The sequence below is a fragment of the Myodes glareolus genome, chromosome 4 (assembly GCF_982192425.1).
Source record: "Myodes glareolus chromosome 4, mMyoGla1.1, whole genome shotgun sequence".
NCBI lineage: Eukaryota > Metazoa > Chordata > Mammalia > Rodentia > Cricetidae > Myodes > Myodes glareolus.
Genome location: NC_142029.1, coordinates 42,248,083 through 42,266,272, shown reverse-complemented (window position 1 = coordinate 42,266,272; position 18,190 = coordinate 42,248,083). Strand labels below are relative to the sequence as shown.

Genomic DNA, 18,190 nt, shown 5'->3' with positions numbered 1-18,190 from the left:
TCCTCACATAGTCATTTTGTAGTTACAAAGAGAATTAATTACACACCTGTGGGTTCACGCACCATCAGAACCAAGGAAAGATAAATGCACAGAGTTTGGATTTAAAGGGACTTGGAGATGGGAGAGATGTATAAAACATGCTCAAGGCAAGTTACCTGCACACAGGTTAAATTGGACTGAAGTTGGAGAAGAGAAAAGATGGTTCCTGTCAGAGGGTCCAGACAACCTTGCCTCTCTTGCAGCTAAGAGCTACAAGTGTTGGTCTAACTGTTAGCATGATGACACAACGAAAAGTTATTGCTTGCAGGAATTTCGGGTCAGGTACCCTTTGAGGGTCCACAAGCTGCCTTGAGTGGTTCAGGGAAAGACAGGGTTGTTTTGAATCTGGGGGTGTACTTGGTTAATTCCTCTTCGGGTGTCTTGTAGCTAAAGAAGAGGAAGAGTGAGGGAAAAAATCAGTACCAAGTCAAGCTGGAAAGTGGAACAGAGGGTGAGGTGTACAGGTTCAGTGTCATTCATAGGACTGTGTTCCCACTTTGGGAAGATAATGAAGAGGGAAGAGCAGTTGACGTGCACTCCTTTACTACTTATGATATCCTAAACCATCACCCAGGACAAGTATCCTCAGAGTGTCCACACTGTATGAGCCCCAAGAGCTGATCTGAAGGTGACTTAGTGCATACCAGACGAGATGCCACTTCATAAAGACATTCACGGATGTCTGCATAGAGGGTCCTGGAATGAGGAACAAATGTTCCTGTACTCGGTATATATGTTTTAAGAGCATAGACCTAGCCTAGACTTCTCAAATTCTAGAGCTAGAACACAGGAAACCTAGCTGAAACACAGGCTCCCAAGGCCCAGTAGTGAGATTCTGGGTTAGCATACTGGAGTTGGAGTCGAGGGATTAGTACTGTTAGCAAGTTACTCATTTGATTTGGATCGGTAGTTCTTACACTACCCCGGCTATTTTAATCTCTCTCGAAGTTAGCATGTCAACAAATGAGAGGCTTTACCAGTAACACAAACAAAACGGAATGTTCAAGCTTGTCATGTCATAGACATATTTATGTATGAGTGCCTTCTATGGGAAAGAATACATATTTGTCTCCTTGTTATTGCTCCTCTATCAGTTCCTTTCTCATCTTCTGCCCGTTTGCTGTTGTTCTTGCACTCAGATTCGTCTTGGCAGTCTTTATGTGACCTTTAATGTGACCTGGAATTAGAGCTATTGGAACCAACAATACCACAAACTGCAGATCCGACTTCTCCAGCAAAAGCCAAGGGAAGCTGCCTAAGTTTTACACAGGTGGGGAGCGACAGGTGGGAGGGGATTTGCAAAATAGTCTTTTCCTTTCAAACTTCCTTTGAAAGTTTCCTTCTAGATTTGAAGACTGTGCAATTTTTTTCCAGAGGAAAATTACTGGAGCCCCAAAGACCCACAACATTCATTAGAAATGTGTACTACTGTTAAATATATTTTATATTACAGCACACACACACACCAGTTCACATGTACATGCATGTGCGCACGCGCACACACACACACATGCAGCATGTGTATCTTTATGTGCAAATAAATGGGAAAAGAATTAATCTCATTTTCTTTTTAATTACTTAAAATTCTACTGTGCCAGGGCTGGAGAGATGGCTCAGCAGTTAAGAGCATTGCCTGCTCTTCCAAAGGTCCTGAGTTCAATTCCTAGCAACCACATGGTGGCTCACAACCATCTGTAATGAGGTCTGGTGCCCTCTTCTGGCCTTCAGGCATACACACAGACAGAATATTATATACATAATAAATAAATAAATATTAAAAAAAAGAAAGAACCAAACTTTAAAAAAAAATTCTACTGTGCCTACTAGTACATGGTACTGTTACACTCTGTTTCCATTCAAGAATCTGTTGTAGATTGAGCACATCCTCTTCATGCTTCTCACCTGCCCATTTCTCCTTCTCTTTCCGGCCCTCTGGTCCTCTCTGCTTCTCTAGACAGTTTCTCTTCTATTTGTTTCCTATCTTTTCCTTCTTTCTTCTTCAGACAGCAACTCCCTTGATTCATCCGTTGTCTGTCTGAGCTCATGAAGGATCTGCACTTTGTTGAGAAGCTTTCACTGTCTTAAAGGTTGGTCATTCAGAAAAGCACTAAAAATGTTCTTTGGGATACATCCAACGGCAGAGTGGTGCTTGATCTCTGCGGCCCCACACTTGGCAAGTTCAGGCCTCTTTATCTCTTAACCTGAAATTCTAACTGCCTATCCAGTCATTGTCTTTGCCTCCTCCTCTTACCCTCAGCACTGATTTCCCCGGCAGGTGCAACCCATATCAAAGGAAAGACAGCCACTGCTGTTTTCAACTCAAATTGTGACTTTCAATATTTAGAAATGAACTAAGAGACTCAAACACTCAAGGTTTTTCATAAGAAGCTTTAAAAAATTATTTATTACTTTTATGTTATGTGTGAGTGCTTTGCCTGCAGGTGTGTGTCCTTAACGCCCTTGAAGTCAGCGAAAGGCCTCTGACTTCCCTGGATCCAGAGTTATGGATGGTTGTGGACTTTCCACAACAGGGCGGCTGGGAATCAATCCTGGGCTCTCTGTGAGATCAGCCAGTGTTCTTATCCACTGAGTCGTCTCTCCAGCCCCACAATCAGCTTTGTTTATCCAGCTAACACGTTTCAATTTCATTGCAACTGTTTTATTTTGTGCACTAAACTATGATTGTAACTTTGTTTGTTATTCTTAACTAAGCATTTGGTCTTTAAAAGTAGCAATGAAAGAAACCAACTTTCTGGGTCTCTTTTTATTACCGGAGGGGAAAAGTTACCTTATCCCTAACACTGACATCTTTAAATCCCCATAAAAAAAAACCAACAGGGTTGGGGATGTAGCTCAGTGGCAAAGCACTTGCCAAAAGCAAAAAGCACAATTCAACCCAGATTACATTCTTACACTACCCAGCCTCTTCCCCACACACTTTACTAAAAATATCTTCCCTGGCATTTTTCTCTTCCTCTTCTTCAACCATCAAGTACTTGGCAAGTTAACTCTCCTCCAAGACATATTCATTATATTTGTTTAATGGTAACATTATGAACCTCTAGGTTTTTGTGCAGCTCTAAAACAGAGAATTGGTTTTACCTTAGTTATTTTGAGTATGTCATCTACTGAATTTCAGAGAGAAAAGATCCATCAAAGACAACTGGGACCACGTCCCAAGGTAGACTCACTCTGACTGAAAACGGGAAACTCTGAGCACTAAGACAATAAAAGCATCAGGACACTGAGGCACAGCAGGTAGTGACAGAAAGAGACCAAGCCACACCAGAGTTTGTAAAGATGCACCAGAAAAGGAAGCCATTCGTTACCTCTCGAGCTTGCAAGGATTCCAACTCATTTGTTCTGTAAATTAACAAGGAAAAGGTGAAGCAGGCGTTCAAATGAATTGCCCGATGACTTGTTTGATACTTTCATGCAGGCTCTGCGTGACCAAAGTAGATCTCATCTTATGTATTGTAAGGCTTCAGTACAAACTCCTATGATGAGACTTTTGCCTTGTGAACGATTCTGAGGCCAACCCTGCTTAGTTTAGTCTGCTTTTCCTGTAATTTTGTGCAAATGAAATCATCCATCGCCGTGTCTTGTATTGACTTCATTTTGCTTCTGCTACTTATCTGAGCAGGGATAGCGCATTTCTTTGATGCAGAGTAATACTCCATTGTACGGATTTATCACGACTTGCTCACCCATTCACTAGCATTTCTCCTGCAGCTGTTAAGATGATCTCACTCCTTGTTATAGTCACAGGCTGATTACACTGATTGATTTTCAGATGTTAGACAAATTCTGTATTCCCAGGGCCAATCCCTGGTTATGTATTATCTTCTTAATGTTGTTGAATTTGATTTGCTAAATTTTTGTACGTGTATTTGTGCCTAACCCCACCACTGAGGTCATTCACCAGGATGAAACTGACCCTTATAACATAAATTCAGAAACATATTTTGCAATTCTTGTAGAACTTTGAGCAACATTACACTATACATGAAAGGTAACTTGGCAGGTGTTGTTTAAATGTACATACTTAAAATATAAATTTGTTCTTCCTTTCTCGATTTCTCCCTAATCCCCACAACAAACACACTATATCCATTTTCACACAGAATTGGCCAAATTTGTATGTGACTTGTAATCGCAGGTTAAAATTAATAATTATTATAATAATAGATGACAATTAGATCGAGGTATTTTTCTGTTTGCTCGAGGTGGGACTGAGAGCCCTAGAAACTGTAAGACTTCCTGAGCAGAGGACCTTCCTATCCTATACAGATCTGCACCATGAACACCCATTACAAGTTTTTATGAGTAACCTGTGTACAAGATACCCTGTGTCCCTATTTACATTATAAAGTTAACATGTCAGTACTTAACTTTTCTTTTCTACGACGAACGTGCATTCTGCTCTAATCCAAAGAAGGCGCGTGAAGCGATGAAACTCCAAGATAGTGGCCTGAAGCCTACTAGTTCAATTGGGCATGCTCAGTCGCCAGGCAGATTTTTTTTCTTTTCTTTTCTTTTTTTCCCAGTGAAGTAGAAACTACAACTGCGCGTACTGGGTGAGCGGGGGTGGGCGTGCCCTCGTGGAATTTAGAACGTTCCCTCAGCCAATAGGGCCTCGCGACCGGCTGGCCGGGCTCGCCATTGGGGAACCGGGATGCGAGCGAGTGGAGCGCCGAGGGAGGAAGCGGAGGTGCAGGTCGGAAAGGCCGGGCTAGCCGAGCCCATTGCAGGAGCAGCTGCAGCAGCTAGGCAACATCCAGCGGCGTGCCAGGCGGCCCAGCCCGTTGCTTTACTTTTTACTGCACCTACGTAGTCATTATGCCGAAGAGAAAGGTAAGTCCTGCTGAAAAAAAAAATTGCTCGCAGGCCCTCGAGTGTGGTCGGAGCAAGCCCCCGGTGTTGCGATGGACGTAACGATGCGCCTAGTAACTCGGGCACTGGGCACCGCTGCTGCCTGCTCCTTTTGCAGATGCCTGTTGCAGACCTCGCTGTTCCCGCACCGAGCTCCGAGTGTTACTTTCCCTCCGGGGTCGTGTCCTCCCCTTTCCATCAACTCCTGGCTGAAATGGTTTCCACCTCTTGTCAGCAGCTGCCAGGGCGAGTGTCCATCCCCCTCGCAGGAGTTTCCACTTGGCAAACTCCAGGTTGTTCTCAGGGTGGAGGGAAAGCAACTGAAAGAGTCTCCCAGGTCAGGGAAATCAAAAACGGTGGAAAGAGTCTGAGGAGCCAGGCGGGGTCAGGAGTGTCCCCTGGGCCATGCCCAGTGCGAGCGATGCGGGCGGAAGGCCGGGAGAGGGAAAGCCATGTTTCCCTACGCCAGCCCTGCTGCGCCGTGGACCCGTATGTACCCACTCCGGTGTCGGTGTCAATCACCGGCCGCGAGGGCGGGAGGGGCAGTGCGCAGCGCGGGGTAGGCGGCGAGGAAGGGGGCTGGTGCCAAGCACACCGACCCTGGCCAAGGTCAGGGGCCACCAACCCCTGACTGCTATCCCATCCACCACGCTACGCTTGGATGGGCAGGGAACCGGGGTCATTTTAGTGTCTTTTCTGCCCCTTGTGGGTTGTGTCCCCTTCTGCGCAGGGACATCACGAACCACACGTGGGGTCACACAGCTTCCCAGGGTGGGGCTTCGACTTGTCATTGGACTGGTAAAGGAAGGGCAGATTTTTTTTAACCCCTCCCTGAGAGAACCGGTGTGTGAGAACTGATTCCTAAAAAAACAAAACAAAAGAAAACAAAACAAAAAACCTGCCCCAAAGCCACCTGGCCAAAGGATCTAAGTCAACCAGTGTGGCCATTAAAGTTGGAACTTGATTCAGATAATGCCCCGCTTTCCCCCAAGACTGCAATGATCTGTGTGTGTGGCTGCATTATTTAAAATTATCGAAGCTTTAAATTTTTAGAAGCTTTTGCTTTCTTATATATTGTCACTGGAATTTGATTGTAAACGCTTCCACTCCTTTCAAATTTATTTTTATTACATTCATTTATTTTGTATGTGCTGGGGATGCACTGGCACCCACATGACAGTAGTAGATACTCTTCTGCCATGTAACTTGTGGGTTGTGGGAATCAAAAGCAAGAGTCTTTACTTCTTGAGCCATCTCCCCAGCCCAGGCATCTCCATTCTTTAAAAGAAAATCAATCCTATTTAATTAGAAGGTCTTTCTTAAAGTTTAATGAGAACCTACCCTGTGCCTCATGCTGTGTGGAGTCGGATGTGCATTATCTCATTGAATCCTCCTAACCACACAACTATTTTAGACTCATTGAGCAGGGTCTGAAGCCGGATTGCCCAACATTTCATTAACCATTGGTTTATAGTGGAGCTGCCATCCATCCGAAGGTCTTATTGGTCACCATGGACAACTCTTCTCTTCCTTTAGAGATGGGTAGGGACCAGGAGAGTTTGGGAAATCTAGAGCCTTGTAGTTGAAGAAGCTCGTGGCATGCTAAGAGTAGGAGCTCTTGAGTCTCGTTGTTCAAGCTTCATTTGCTGGCAGCACCGTTTTCCCAGCACTGTCGTACTAGAATGATGTCACTGTTTGCAGCCTTTTATCTGAGGTTAGTGACGAGCTGGGAATTGTAGCGGAATCAGAGGAACTAATTATCAAGACGTGAGTTACAGAGGGAGTTGAGACTAACTCTTTTCCTGAGAATTACTAACACGTTTGGTAAGCAGCAGGTCACTTGCACCTTTTATGAATAATGGCTCCTGGTTTGGGGGAACTTTTCCTTTAAAACCTGATCACCAGGTTGGGGAGATGGCTCAGTGGGCAAAGTGCCTGCCCCTCAGGCATGAAGATCTGGGTTTTATTCCCAGCACACATATAAAAGTCAGATGCCTGCGTGCTCATGACTCTAGTGTTGGAGAGGTAGTGAGAGTCAGTCTAGCCAAATCAACGAGGTCGAGGCTCAAAGACCCCGTCTCAAAAAATAAAATGGAAAGCAATAGACGTAGGTAGCCAACTTTGAGCTCTGACTTCCACCCAGGTCACGTGTGTGTGTGCACACATGTGCATGTGCGTGCAGACACAATTTAATTTACAAAGTAGAATAGGTAGTTCTTTAGACAAGGAAATATGGTGATTATAGCATGCAAATCCTTCTTCAGCAATCACCTGGCTTTACAGACCTCTAAGACCTATGCATGGATTGGCTCCAGTTCCTTTCTTGCACAGCTGGGCAGGCTTCACCTAGGGGACAATGGTTTCTAATGTCAGTTCCAAGGAACTCCAAGACTCCACTAAGGCTTGAGGACTAGGTGGATGGCTATCACATCTCTGCTCCATGTTTCACTGTTTCATAGAGATGTTACTTAACAGACTTCTACATCCTGCAGATCAAGACGTAGTACTAAAGTCAGTGAAAACGTGTGAAGACCTAGCATGGTCTAAATATTGTAGGGACACGATTTGTTCTCCAGGAGCTTATATTTAATTCAATGAAGTGATGGGATTAGCAGACAGAAAAAGAGCTGACTGACATTCGGGCTTATAGACGTTACAGAATGTGCTGTTCAGATTCAAAGACCAAGGATAGATAAGAAGACAGGTTGAATTTAGACTGGTTTGTCTTGAAAGTGTGGGTAGGACTCAAGGTAAAATTCAGCATCATTTTCTGTTAGCAGGCATTTGACTGCCTCTTTTTTTTTATACCCTAGACAGTTAGGCCTCAGCTACACAACTTCAAGGCCACAATAACATCCATATTATTATAAACTATTCTTAAGATACTTCTTTGTAAGTTTTACACATACACACATACACACGTTTGCTTATTAGTGGCATTAAACCAATTTTTAAATGACCCGCAGTTTATTTTGTTTTAAGCAGTGCAACCCTTAGCACTGTAATGTCTTTCTAAGATTTAAAGGAAGTTGAGTTCTCTGTATTATAAAATGGGTGGTGAGTGAGCCAAACCTCACGGACTCAGGTGGTGGTGGGACAATGGCTGACTGAAGTCTAGACTATTCTGCTCTGACAGCCACAAATGCCAGCAGAGGTCATGTTGTGATCTCATGTTCTGTACAGAAGCATTACCAGCAAGGCCTGGATTCAGTCCTGCCTGGTCAACAAGCCCATTTTCGCATCCTTTTTGTTTCTGATGTTTTAGCCCTACATTTGCTGTGTCTGGCACATCATGCCAGAAGTTGTCTAGTACAGTATTGTGTGCACATAGTGATCTCTTTCCAGGAAGGAAAGACTGCCTATTCCTTACCGTATCAGCTGTAGGAGTTCCCTGGTGGCATTTTTCAGGCCACCTTTGTGTACTATCATATCATCTGTAAATAATGGCACTTCAACTTCTTTCTTTTCAATTTGTAGCTCCTTGATCTTTTTCAGTTGTCTTATTGCTCTAGCTAGGACTTCATGTACTATATTGAATAGTTATAGAGAGAATGAACAACTTTGTTTTGCTCTTGATTTTTGGTGGAATTGCTTTGCGTTTCTACCCATTTATTTTGATGTTAGCTATAGGCTTGCTGTAGATTACCTTTATTATGTTCATGTTTGTCTCTTATATCCCTGCTCTCTCCTGGACCTTTGTCATGAGTAGGTGCTGGATTTTGTCGAAGACCTTTTCTGCATCTAATGAGATGATCTTGTGGTTTGTGTCTTTTAGTTTGTTTATATGGTAGATTGCATTTACTGATTTTTGTATGTTGTGTGCAGATCCCTGCATCTCTGAGATAAAGCCTACTTGATCGTGAATGGTCTTTCTGATGTGTTCTTGGATTCAGTTTGAAAGTATTTTGTTGAGTATTATTGCATCTATGTTCATAGGGGAAACTGGTCTGCTATTCTCTTTGTTGAGTCTTTTTGTGGTTTGGACATCAGAGTAACTGTGGCCTCATAAAATGAATTGGGTAATCTTCCTTCTGTTCCTATTTTGTGGAATAATTTGAGGAGTATTGATGTTAACTCTTCTTTAAAAGTCTGATAGAGCTCTGTGCTACAACTATCTGGTACTGGACTGTTTTGATTGGGAGAGTTGTATGCAATGACTGTTTCTGTTTCACTAGGGATTGTATGTCTGCTTAAATTGTGCATCTGATCTTGATTTGACTTTGGTAAGTGGTACCTATTGAAAAAATTATCAATTTATTTTAAATTTCTAATTTTGTGAAGTACAGGTTTTTAAAGTATGTCTTTGTGATTCTCTGGATTTCCTCCGTGTCTGTTGTTATGTTGTGTCCTCCTTTATATTTCTGATTTTATTAATTTGGATATTTTTTCTCCATCTTTTGGTTAGTATGGAAAAGGATTTGTCTCTTTTGTTGACTTTCTCAAAGAACCACTCTTTGTTTCATTAATTCTTTGTAGTGTCCTTTTTGTTTGTATTTTATTGGTTTCAGCCCTCAGTTTGGTTATTTCTTGCGATCTACTTATTCTCTTGGGTGAGCTTGCTTCTTTTGGTTCTAAAGCTTTTAGGTGTGCTAGTATGAGATCTCTCCAAATGTGTGTGTGTGTGTGTGTGTGTGTGTGTGTGTGTGTGTGTGTGTGTGCGTGTGTGTGTAAGTATTTAGCTCTATAAATGATTTTCATTGTGTCCCCTAAGTTTGGGTATGCTGTGTATTCATTTTCATTGAATTCCAGAAAGTCTTTAATTTGTTTCTTATTTCTGTCTTGACCCATTTTTCATTCAGTAGATAGTTGTTCCTTTTCAATGCATTTATAAGATTTCTATTGTTTCTGTTGTTGTTTATATCCTGTTGCTTTTGTTTTGTTGTTGAGACAGAGTTTCTCTGTATTGCTTTGTAGCCTTTCCTGGAACTTGCTCTGTAGACCAAACTAACCTTGAACTCACAGAAAACCAACAGTCTCTGCCTCCCAAATGATGGGATCAAAGGTGTGTGCCACCACTGCCCAATAATTTCCACTTTAATTCTTGGTGGTCTGATAGGATAAAGTGGGTTATTTCAATTTTCTTGTATCTATTGAGATCTGCTTTGTATCCAAGTACGTGGTCAGTTTTGGAGAAAGTGCTGATAAGAATGTATATTCTTTTGTGTTTGGGTGAAATGCTCGATAAATATCTGTTAAGTTCAATTGGTTTATGATGTCTGTAGGCTCCAGTATTTCTCTGTTTAGTTTTTGTCTGGATGACTTCTTGGTTGGTGAAACTGGGGTATTGAAGTCGCCCACTGTCAGTGTGTAAGGGTCAATATGTTATTTTCTCTTCCTTTTACAAAAGTGGGTACCCTTATGATTGGGGCATAGAGGTTAAGAATTGTAATGTCATCTTAGTGGATTTTTCCTTTGATGAGTATGAAGTTTCCTTTCTCATCTCTTTTGATTAGTTTTGATTTGAAGTCTGCTTTACTAGATACTAAAATGGCTATACCAGCTTGCCTCTTAGGTTCATTTGTTTGGAATACCTTTTGTTTTTTTAAGAGTCTCTTCAGGCTCTTCTGGCGTTTAGAGTCTCCATTGAGAAGTGAGGTGTGATTCTGATCAGTCTGCCTTTATTTGTTCTTGGCTCTTTTCCCCTTGCAGCTCTTAGTATTCTTTCTTTGTTTTGTATGTTTAGTGTTTTGATTGTTATGTGGTAGAGAACTTTCTTTTCTGGTCCAATCTGTTTGTTATTCTGTATGCTTCTTGTACCTTTATAAGCATGTCCCTGTTTAGGTTAGGAAATTTTCCTTATGATTTTGTTGAAAATACTTTTTAGGCCTTTGAACTGGGATTCTCCTTCTATTCCTGATATTCTTAGGTTTGGTCTTTTCATTAATGTTCCAGATTTCCTGGATGTTTGGTGTCAGGAATTTTTAAGAGTTAACATTTTCTTTAACCAATGTTTCCATTTCTTCTATTGTATCTTCAGTGCCTGAGATTCTCTTGTATTCTCTTGGTGATGTTTACATCTGCACTTCTGATTTGCTTACCTAGGTTTTCTATTTCCCCCAGAATTCCCCCAGTTTGTGTTTTCTTTATTGCTTCTATTTCCATTTTCAAGTCTTGAACAGTTTTATTCATTTTCTTTAACTGTTTGTTTGTTTCTTGTCTTTCTTTAAGGGATTTATTCCTTTCCTCCCATTATTTGTATTTTTGGCTTTCTTCAAGGGATTTATTCATTTTATCAAATTATTCATTTATACTTTCTTGTATTTCTTAAGGGACTTATTCATTTCCTCTCTAAGTACCTCCAACCTCTTCATATAGTTGATTTAAAGATCTTTTTCTTGTGCTTCAGCTCTATTGGACTATTCAGGGCCTGCTGTGCTAGGATAGCTGGGCTGTAGCGGAGACATATTGCCTTGGCTGTTACTGTGTTCCGAGGCTGACATCTAGGCATCTAGGTTTGGGGTGATTCTAGGTCTCGGTACTGATTTCTGGGTTTGTCTCTGTTGGGTGGGTGGATTTCCAGAGAATGTGCTGGTTGTGTGTTGCCATTTTCCTGGCCTGCTAGGCTGGTGTGCTCACTAGGAATGCCTGCTGGTGTTAGGGACGAGGATGCAGAGATGAGTTGGGTAGGGAGGTGAGGAGGGGGTGGTCTGTGGGATCCACATGAGGTGTGGACAAGGAGGAAGGGAGGCTGCAGCTGCTATTCTGTTGTGGAGCTATGGATGACCCTAAGAACTGAGTCTGGGTGAAGAAAGAAAAGTGGAGAAGATATGCCCATCCATCGTTAGGGCAGCTTACTTGGTCTTTTGGAAGGTACGGCCTGTGGTTGAGCAGTGGGTGTCCACCCAAGTTGGGGACTGGGAGGAAGTTCTGGGGAGGGGGACGTCAGTAGGGCGTGGTTTGTGGAATCCACAGAAGGTGTATGGTGGGGGCTGCAGCTGGTGTTCTGTTGGAGTATTAGGGATGGCCCTGGGGATTGGGTCTGTGAGAACAGAGAGCTACTTTGAGATTTTAATTTGAGATTTTTTGTTTTTTAATGTTTTTTTTTCCCTTTAATGGAAGGGCCCAATAGCAATGAACATGGAATGAAAGAGACATAATTAACAGTACTCAAGGTTTCAAAGTGTGTTTTTCAAAAGACTGTCACTTGTTATAACAACAAAGATGGAGACTATAGATGAAATGTTGATAAATCTGGCTACATATGGATGAATATTTCAATGTGGGGAAATTATTAAAAACTTAAAATTTGTGAATTAAAAAAACAGGAAAAATGTCTTTACCAAATAGCACTGAAAGGAAGAGGTTTGCTATCTTGAAGAGAGTGTCTCACATGTCTTTATAGAGATGATAGGTATTGTTATAGGAAAAACATGCTCAAATAAAAGTAGTCACTCTGGGGGCTGTAACTGCTCTTGCAGAGAACCTGAGTTCGGTTCCTAGCACCAGTGTCTTGCAGCTCATAACCACCTGTAATTCCAGCTCCGGGGAATCTGATGCCTTCTTCTGGCCTCTATGGGCATCTGCATCCAACATGTACACACACACACACACACACACACACACACACACACACACACACTTTAAAAAATAAGTCTTTAAAAATATTTACATGTTCTAGAAATCAGAGATATGTGTATGTTGTAATTGACAAGATGTGGTTTTCTTTAAATAATCAGACTAAAATAAGCATGATTGCCTCCTGATGAAGCATTACAGATCCCTTATACAAAGATTTATTGAAATTGGTTTCCTTCCCATTCATCTGGAGGGCACAACTCAGTGACTTTTCAGTGAATTACAGAGCTGTACAATCGTTCCCACTATCCAGTTTCAAAGCTCAAAAAGATACCCTACAAAAAGCATGCTAACTCCCACCATCACTGGGCTGCTCTTCTTTTCTTCCTATAGTTGCCTTTTCTGGAAATTTCATATAAAAGAAACTTACAGTGTATAGTGTTTTGTTTCTGACTTGTGTCCTATTTTTGAGGTTCCTATATGTGATAGTATACGCCATGACTTCATTGTTTTATTGTCTATTCATACTCAATTGTATGGATATACTGCCTTCTTGCTCGTCTCTTCAAAAGGTGAAAAGCATTTGGATAGTCTCAACAACCTTTGTCCACTATAGATAATTCTGCATGTATTTGTGTATAAGTCATTGCATGGATACGTAATTTTTAATCATAATTTTTATCTTGGTAATATTTCAGAGAGTGGAAATGGAGCGTTCCTTTGCACACATACTTTGTGCACACACTTGGTGTTGTGCAGGTGTTTGCTTATGAATTTTAACTTAAAACCTCATGAGTTTTAACTTACATTTCTATAGTCAGAGATGATGACCATCTTTGTGTGTGTGTGTGTGTGTGTGTGTGTGTGTGTGTGTGTGTATTTTCCTGGAGTGCCACGGATCAAAACCAGGGTCTTATATGTATTCTGCATTCTGCTTCTGAGCAGCAATGCCTGTTCAGATTTTTTTGCCCATTTTAAATTGGGTTGTGTCTTAGTTTGCTTTTTATTTCTATGATAAAACACCATGACCAAAGGCAACTTGGGGGAGGGTTATTTGGTTTATAGGTCACAGTCCTTCATCAGGTGAAGCCAAGACAGGAGCTCATGGCAGGGACTAAAGAAGAGACCGCTGAGGAATTACTGGCGTTCTTCCCACAGCTTGCTTGTTTTTTTTATACCCACGTCAGTCATTAATTAGTGCAGTGCCCCACAGACTTGGCTACAAGCTAGTCTCTGGAAGCGTCTTCTAACTTCAGGGTTCCTCCTCCCATACGGCCCTAGATTGTGTCAGGTTGACACAGACACAAGCTCAGTTTGTTTGTCATCATATAGACTTGTAAGAATTTTTATATATTCAAGTTCAATGTTTGGTTTGGTTTGGTTTGATTTTTTCCAGACAGGGTTTCTCTGTGTAGCCCTGGCTATCCTGGAACTCTCTCCATAGACCAGGCTGACCTCAAACTCACAGGGAGCCTCCTGCATCTGCCTCCTGAGTATTGGAATTAAAGGTGTGCACCACCACTGCATGGCTAAGAATTTTTAAATATTCAAAATATAAGGTCTTTATCAGGTATGGGGTTCTCAGATATTTGCTACTTCCTCAGGTTGTAAGGCTTGACCGTCGACGCCTTTCCCAGGGAGTCATCTGGCTAACCCTGCCCTGACAGACACCTTTCCCCTGGAGTTGTCTGGCGAACCCTGTCCTCTTACTTTTTCAAGGTTGTTGTCTAGCACCTCGTATCTAAATCAACACAGTTATTTGATTATGTTTTTAAATTAACTCTGTTTTGAAATCCTTCTAATTTTACTGAGCCATGAAATCCCTTATTCCCCCAGAGCACCGGACAGAGGTACTATACATGTTTCTTGGACAAGTGGATCAATTAATTGTTTTTAAGGGAAGAAAATAGTTAAATTTAATTATTTCAGACTTTTGGGGGAAGATGCCTAATGTGATAATGCTCGTATCATTGTTTACTGGCCATGTGATTTGGTGCTGTTTACCTAGCCCCTCCTTCCTTAGCATCTTTGTCATTTTCTAGGGCTCGGTTTCCTAGTGTGTAAAGCCAGGATAATAATATATTCTGCCTCATTGGGAATTAATTGAGCTGGTGAGGACACTTAGCACAGTGCTGGCATGGGGAAGGATAGTCATCACTGAGCTGGTGATAGTACTTAGTACAGTGCTGACATGGGGGGCAGTCATCACTGAGCTGGTTATAGTACTTAGTACAGTGTCGGGATGGGGGAGACAGTTATCACTGAGCTGGTGATGGTACATAGTACAGTGTCAGGATGGGGAGACAGTCATCACTGAGATGGTGAGAGTATTTATTACAGTGTCAGGATGGGGGGACAGTCATCACAGAGATGGTGAGAGTACATAGTACAATGTTAGAAATGGGGGGGCAGTCATCACTGAGTTGGCGAGTACATAGTACAATGTTAGAAATGGGGAGGCAGTCATCACTGAGCTGGTGAGTACATAGTACAATGTTAGAAATGGGGGAACAGCCATCACTGAGAAGATGAGCGTACTTAGTACAGTGCTGGCATAGGCAGAAGACTCAAACATGGGTATCACCAAAATAATGAAATTTTTAATTATTAATAAAACCGTAATGAAATAACAGACATGTCATCAACCCCAGGCTTCCATTTTGGGGGCGGGAGGGGCGAATGGCAGCTGACGTAGATAGGGAGCAAGCAGTTCTCACGTAGACGGCTGGTTAGCTGCAGTTGGTGACAGATAGCCAATGACCCAAATCACAAATGCATGGGTCTAAGAACATAAGCTTGAATCTTGGACATTCTCCTATGGTTGTCTTGTCTCACAGAAGAAAATTTCCAAAATATCTCTCTATAATTAAGTCTATATTTAAAATTTTAATTTATAATTAAAAATCTCTTAGCAATCAGTTAAATAACCCTTTCCCCTCTATATTTCTCTCTTAAAATGCTGTGTTTGTTGACACCAAAGTTAAATAGGTTCTGCTTTCCTGTAGGATGCAGTTTGGCAGTGGTGACGGAAATAAATGCCATCTAGACCGTCTGCTTTCACAGTACCTGGTATGTTGAAATGTGCCGTTGGTCTCCTGAGTAATTTAAAAATCAGTGTTGAACATAAACCAAATCAAAATGTTGAGTTCTTTTTTTTTTTTACCAGCTACTTATTTATTGCGCATTTCACTGTCTTGGAAGAATTCAGTCCTGTAGTTGTTAGTGAAGGTGTTTATTGAGTTCCGGCCTCTTACATCTTATGGACATGCTCAGGAGCCTTGTAGGTGCATGCTTGGCCACACATACAGCAAGTGGTGCATCCATTCAGAAATGAGGAAACAGAGAAAACGACTTCTATCTTCAAAATGGGTTCCAACACTTAATATTTTAGGAGGAATTGATATCAGTAGTTAACATGAGCATGTATATCATTGTTCAGATTTAAATAACTACCTAGCATTATTGGATGTTATATGTCTGGTCGTTCTAGATTTGAGTTGTGTGTTTTATGTTCTTTGGGCTCTTTAGCTGTGAAGCTGTGTTATTAGAATAAATACATAGAAGAGGTGCTGCACTGCAGTTTCATAAACAACACAAAGGCTTACTGTGTCTGTGACATTCTGGGGACTTCTGTGAGTCAGGTCCTTTTCTTTCACGTTGTTTTTGTAAACATAAACCCCTCAACCACTCAGTCAGGTCCTCTCATCTTCATTGTACACACTGAAGCACCAGAGGCTGACGTTTCCCCCAGCTCCTTGTGAACTGTGACTTCATTCCTACAGGTCTGGCTCCAGAGACTGTGACCTCAGCCACAGAAAAGGATTGAGTATCAGGATTCAGTGAGATGAGGTTGTCCCATCTGGATCACGCAGCCAGACAATGAGAGGACCAACATTTTAACCCAGAAATTGGAAATTTCTCACATCTGCTTATTTCCAATAACTTGAGCTTTTTAAAGGAAAATGTAAACTAAGGGGCCTAAAAATGAAATGAGAATTAAATTGCATAAATAATGTATTGCTTATTTGTTTGAAATATTATACTTACTAAATCCAGGCTGTTGCCATCCCTTCTAGGCGCCCGTCATAGAACGTTACTAGCCAAGCTGTGATTGTGTCTGCCTGAGCAAAAGGCTTGCTCCAGAGTCCAGGCCTGAGCATGGGGGAAAAACACATCATCACCAAACCGAGATATTTCAGTAACTAATGGTCCATAAGTAGAGGTATACACAGATACACACACACACACACACACACACACACACACACACACACACACACTCTTCCCTACCAGTGTACTGGTTTCTTTGAATATGGAAAAATATAAGTCTTTTTATTTTCTCACATTCTACAGTAAGCTGTTTGATTTTTATATGTCCAAGATACATTGCTTGTGCCTTAGGTTGTTATATGTAGCTAGAGAGGTTTTTCTCTATGGCAAGGAACATGAAAATACACTTGATTACTTTACACTGGAGTCCGAGATTGCGATATGAAGTAAGGCGCCATTACTTAGATGTTGGATTTAGAAAATGGAAAGGTATTTTTAGTTTTAGAATGCACCAAATAATAGTGAAGTAGATTAATCTCTATGAAAATCTGTTAGACCTAAATAGAACTGGATGGATTTTTATTCTAATTTTCTGGATTATCATTGCAGTAATAACAAACATAAATTTAAAAATAGACGAAGTAATATTGCTTTTGAATTATGTAATTATTTGACCACACATACACAAAGAAATACAAACTTCATACTGAAATGTGTTTATTTTTTATCTTTTTTCTTTCCTTTTGAGGTGTAAGTTATACTTTAAAAAAACACTTTATTGCTAATATTATTATGGGGAAATGCCCCAACCTGTGTGTGGACCTCAGAGAACAATTTTGTGGAGTTGGTTCTCTCCACCTTTACATGGGCTGCAGAGATCAGATTCACATCCTTGGGCTGCCAGTTAAGTACCTCTACCCACTGAGCCATCTTGCAGGCCCCAGCCGCTTGCTGCTGCTGCTGCTGCTGATGATGATGATGATGATGATGATGGTGATGATGATGGTGATGATGGTGATGATGGTGATACCTCTGCTTCTGCTTTTGTTGCTTCTTCCTCCTCCTCCTTTTCTTCTCTTCCTCCCCATCCTCCTCCTTCTTCTTCTTTGAATTTTTCATTTTCAGCACAATTATTTAAGTTCTGTAGGGACCCATGAATACTAGACCTCGTTTCTCATTTATGTACTCATTTATATATGGGGTTCAATTAAGATCTGAGGGGTAAGAAATCTACTCACAACGGGAATCGTCTGTCCATGTGTCTTTAGTCTTCTCTGTATCCTTATTCTTCCTTGTTTTCCTGTTCTCCATTGTTCTTAGTTCTACATCGTTCTACATTGTTCATAATTCTATCCACTGCAAACATTTCCAGTCATATATATCCTTAAAACCAGCAATTCCCCAGCCCTACCAGGTTCCAGGATTGGAATTCTTTTACCCCATAGGAAATCAGATAAGGGTTTTCACACTCACATACATTTAGAACCGTGGGAGTGGCTAGTACCCATCTGGTGAACTTCTTAATGGAGTTAGAAAGGAATTAAATCATCGGGAGAATCTTAGCAGGGAATCTTAGCAGGGAAGCTTAGTGCGCTACATTATTAGGTATTTTAGATATTTAGGTATTTTAGATAAAAGATCTAAAAGATTTATTTTCAGTAAAATTATAAACAGGGCACAGATTGTTTTTTAAATCAATGTGTCACTACTTTTC

At 41.3% G+C, this 18,190-nt stretch overlaps 1 protein-coding gene across 5 annotated transcripts in view; it reads left to right on the top strand.

Moving 5' to 3' along the window:
• Positions 1-4,693: 4,693 nt before the first annotated feature.
• Hmgn3 (high mobility group nucleosomal binding domain 3) overlaps positions 4,694-18,190 on the top strand; it is a 41,270-nt gene continuing 27,773 nt past the window's right edge. For 2 of the 5 annotated variants that reach the window (XM_048435746.3, XM_048435744.3), the window contains exon 1: positions 4,816-4,893. In XM_048435746.3, the coding sequence (XP_048291703.3) occupies positions 4,879-4,893 (15 nt within the window). In that variant the 5' untranslated portion in view covers positions 4,816-4,878. Of the gene's footprint in view, positions 4,894-15,431; positions 15,496-18,190 lie in introns of all 5 variants that reach the window. The other 3 variants (XR_007232355.3, XM_085689456.2, XR_007232356.3) reach the window with 3 other exon arrangements.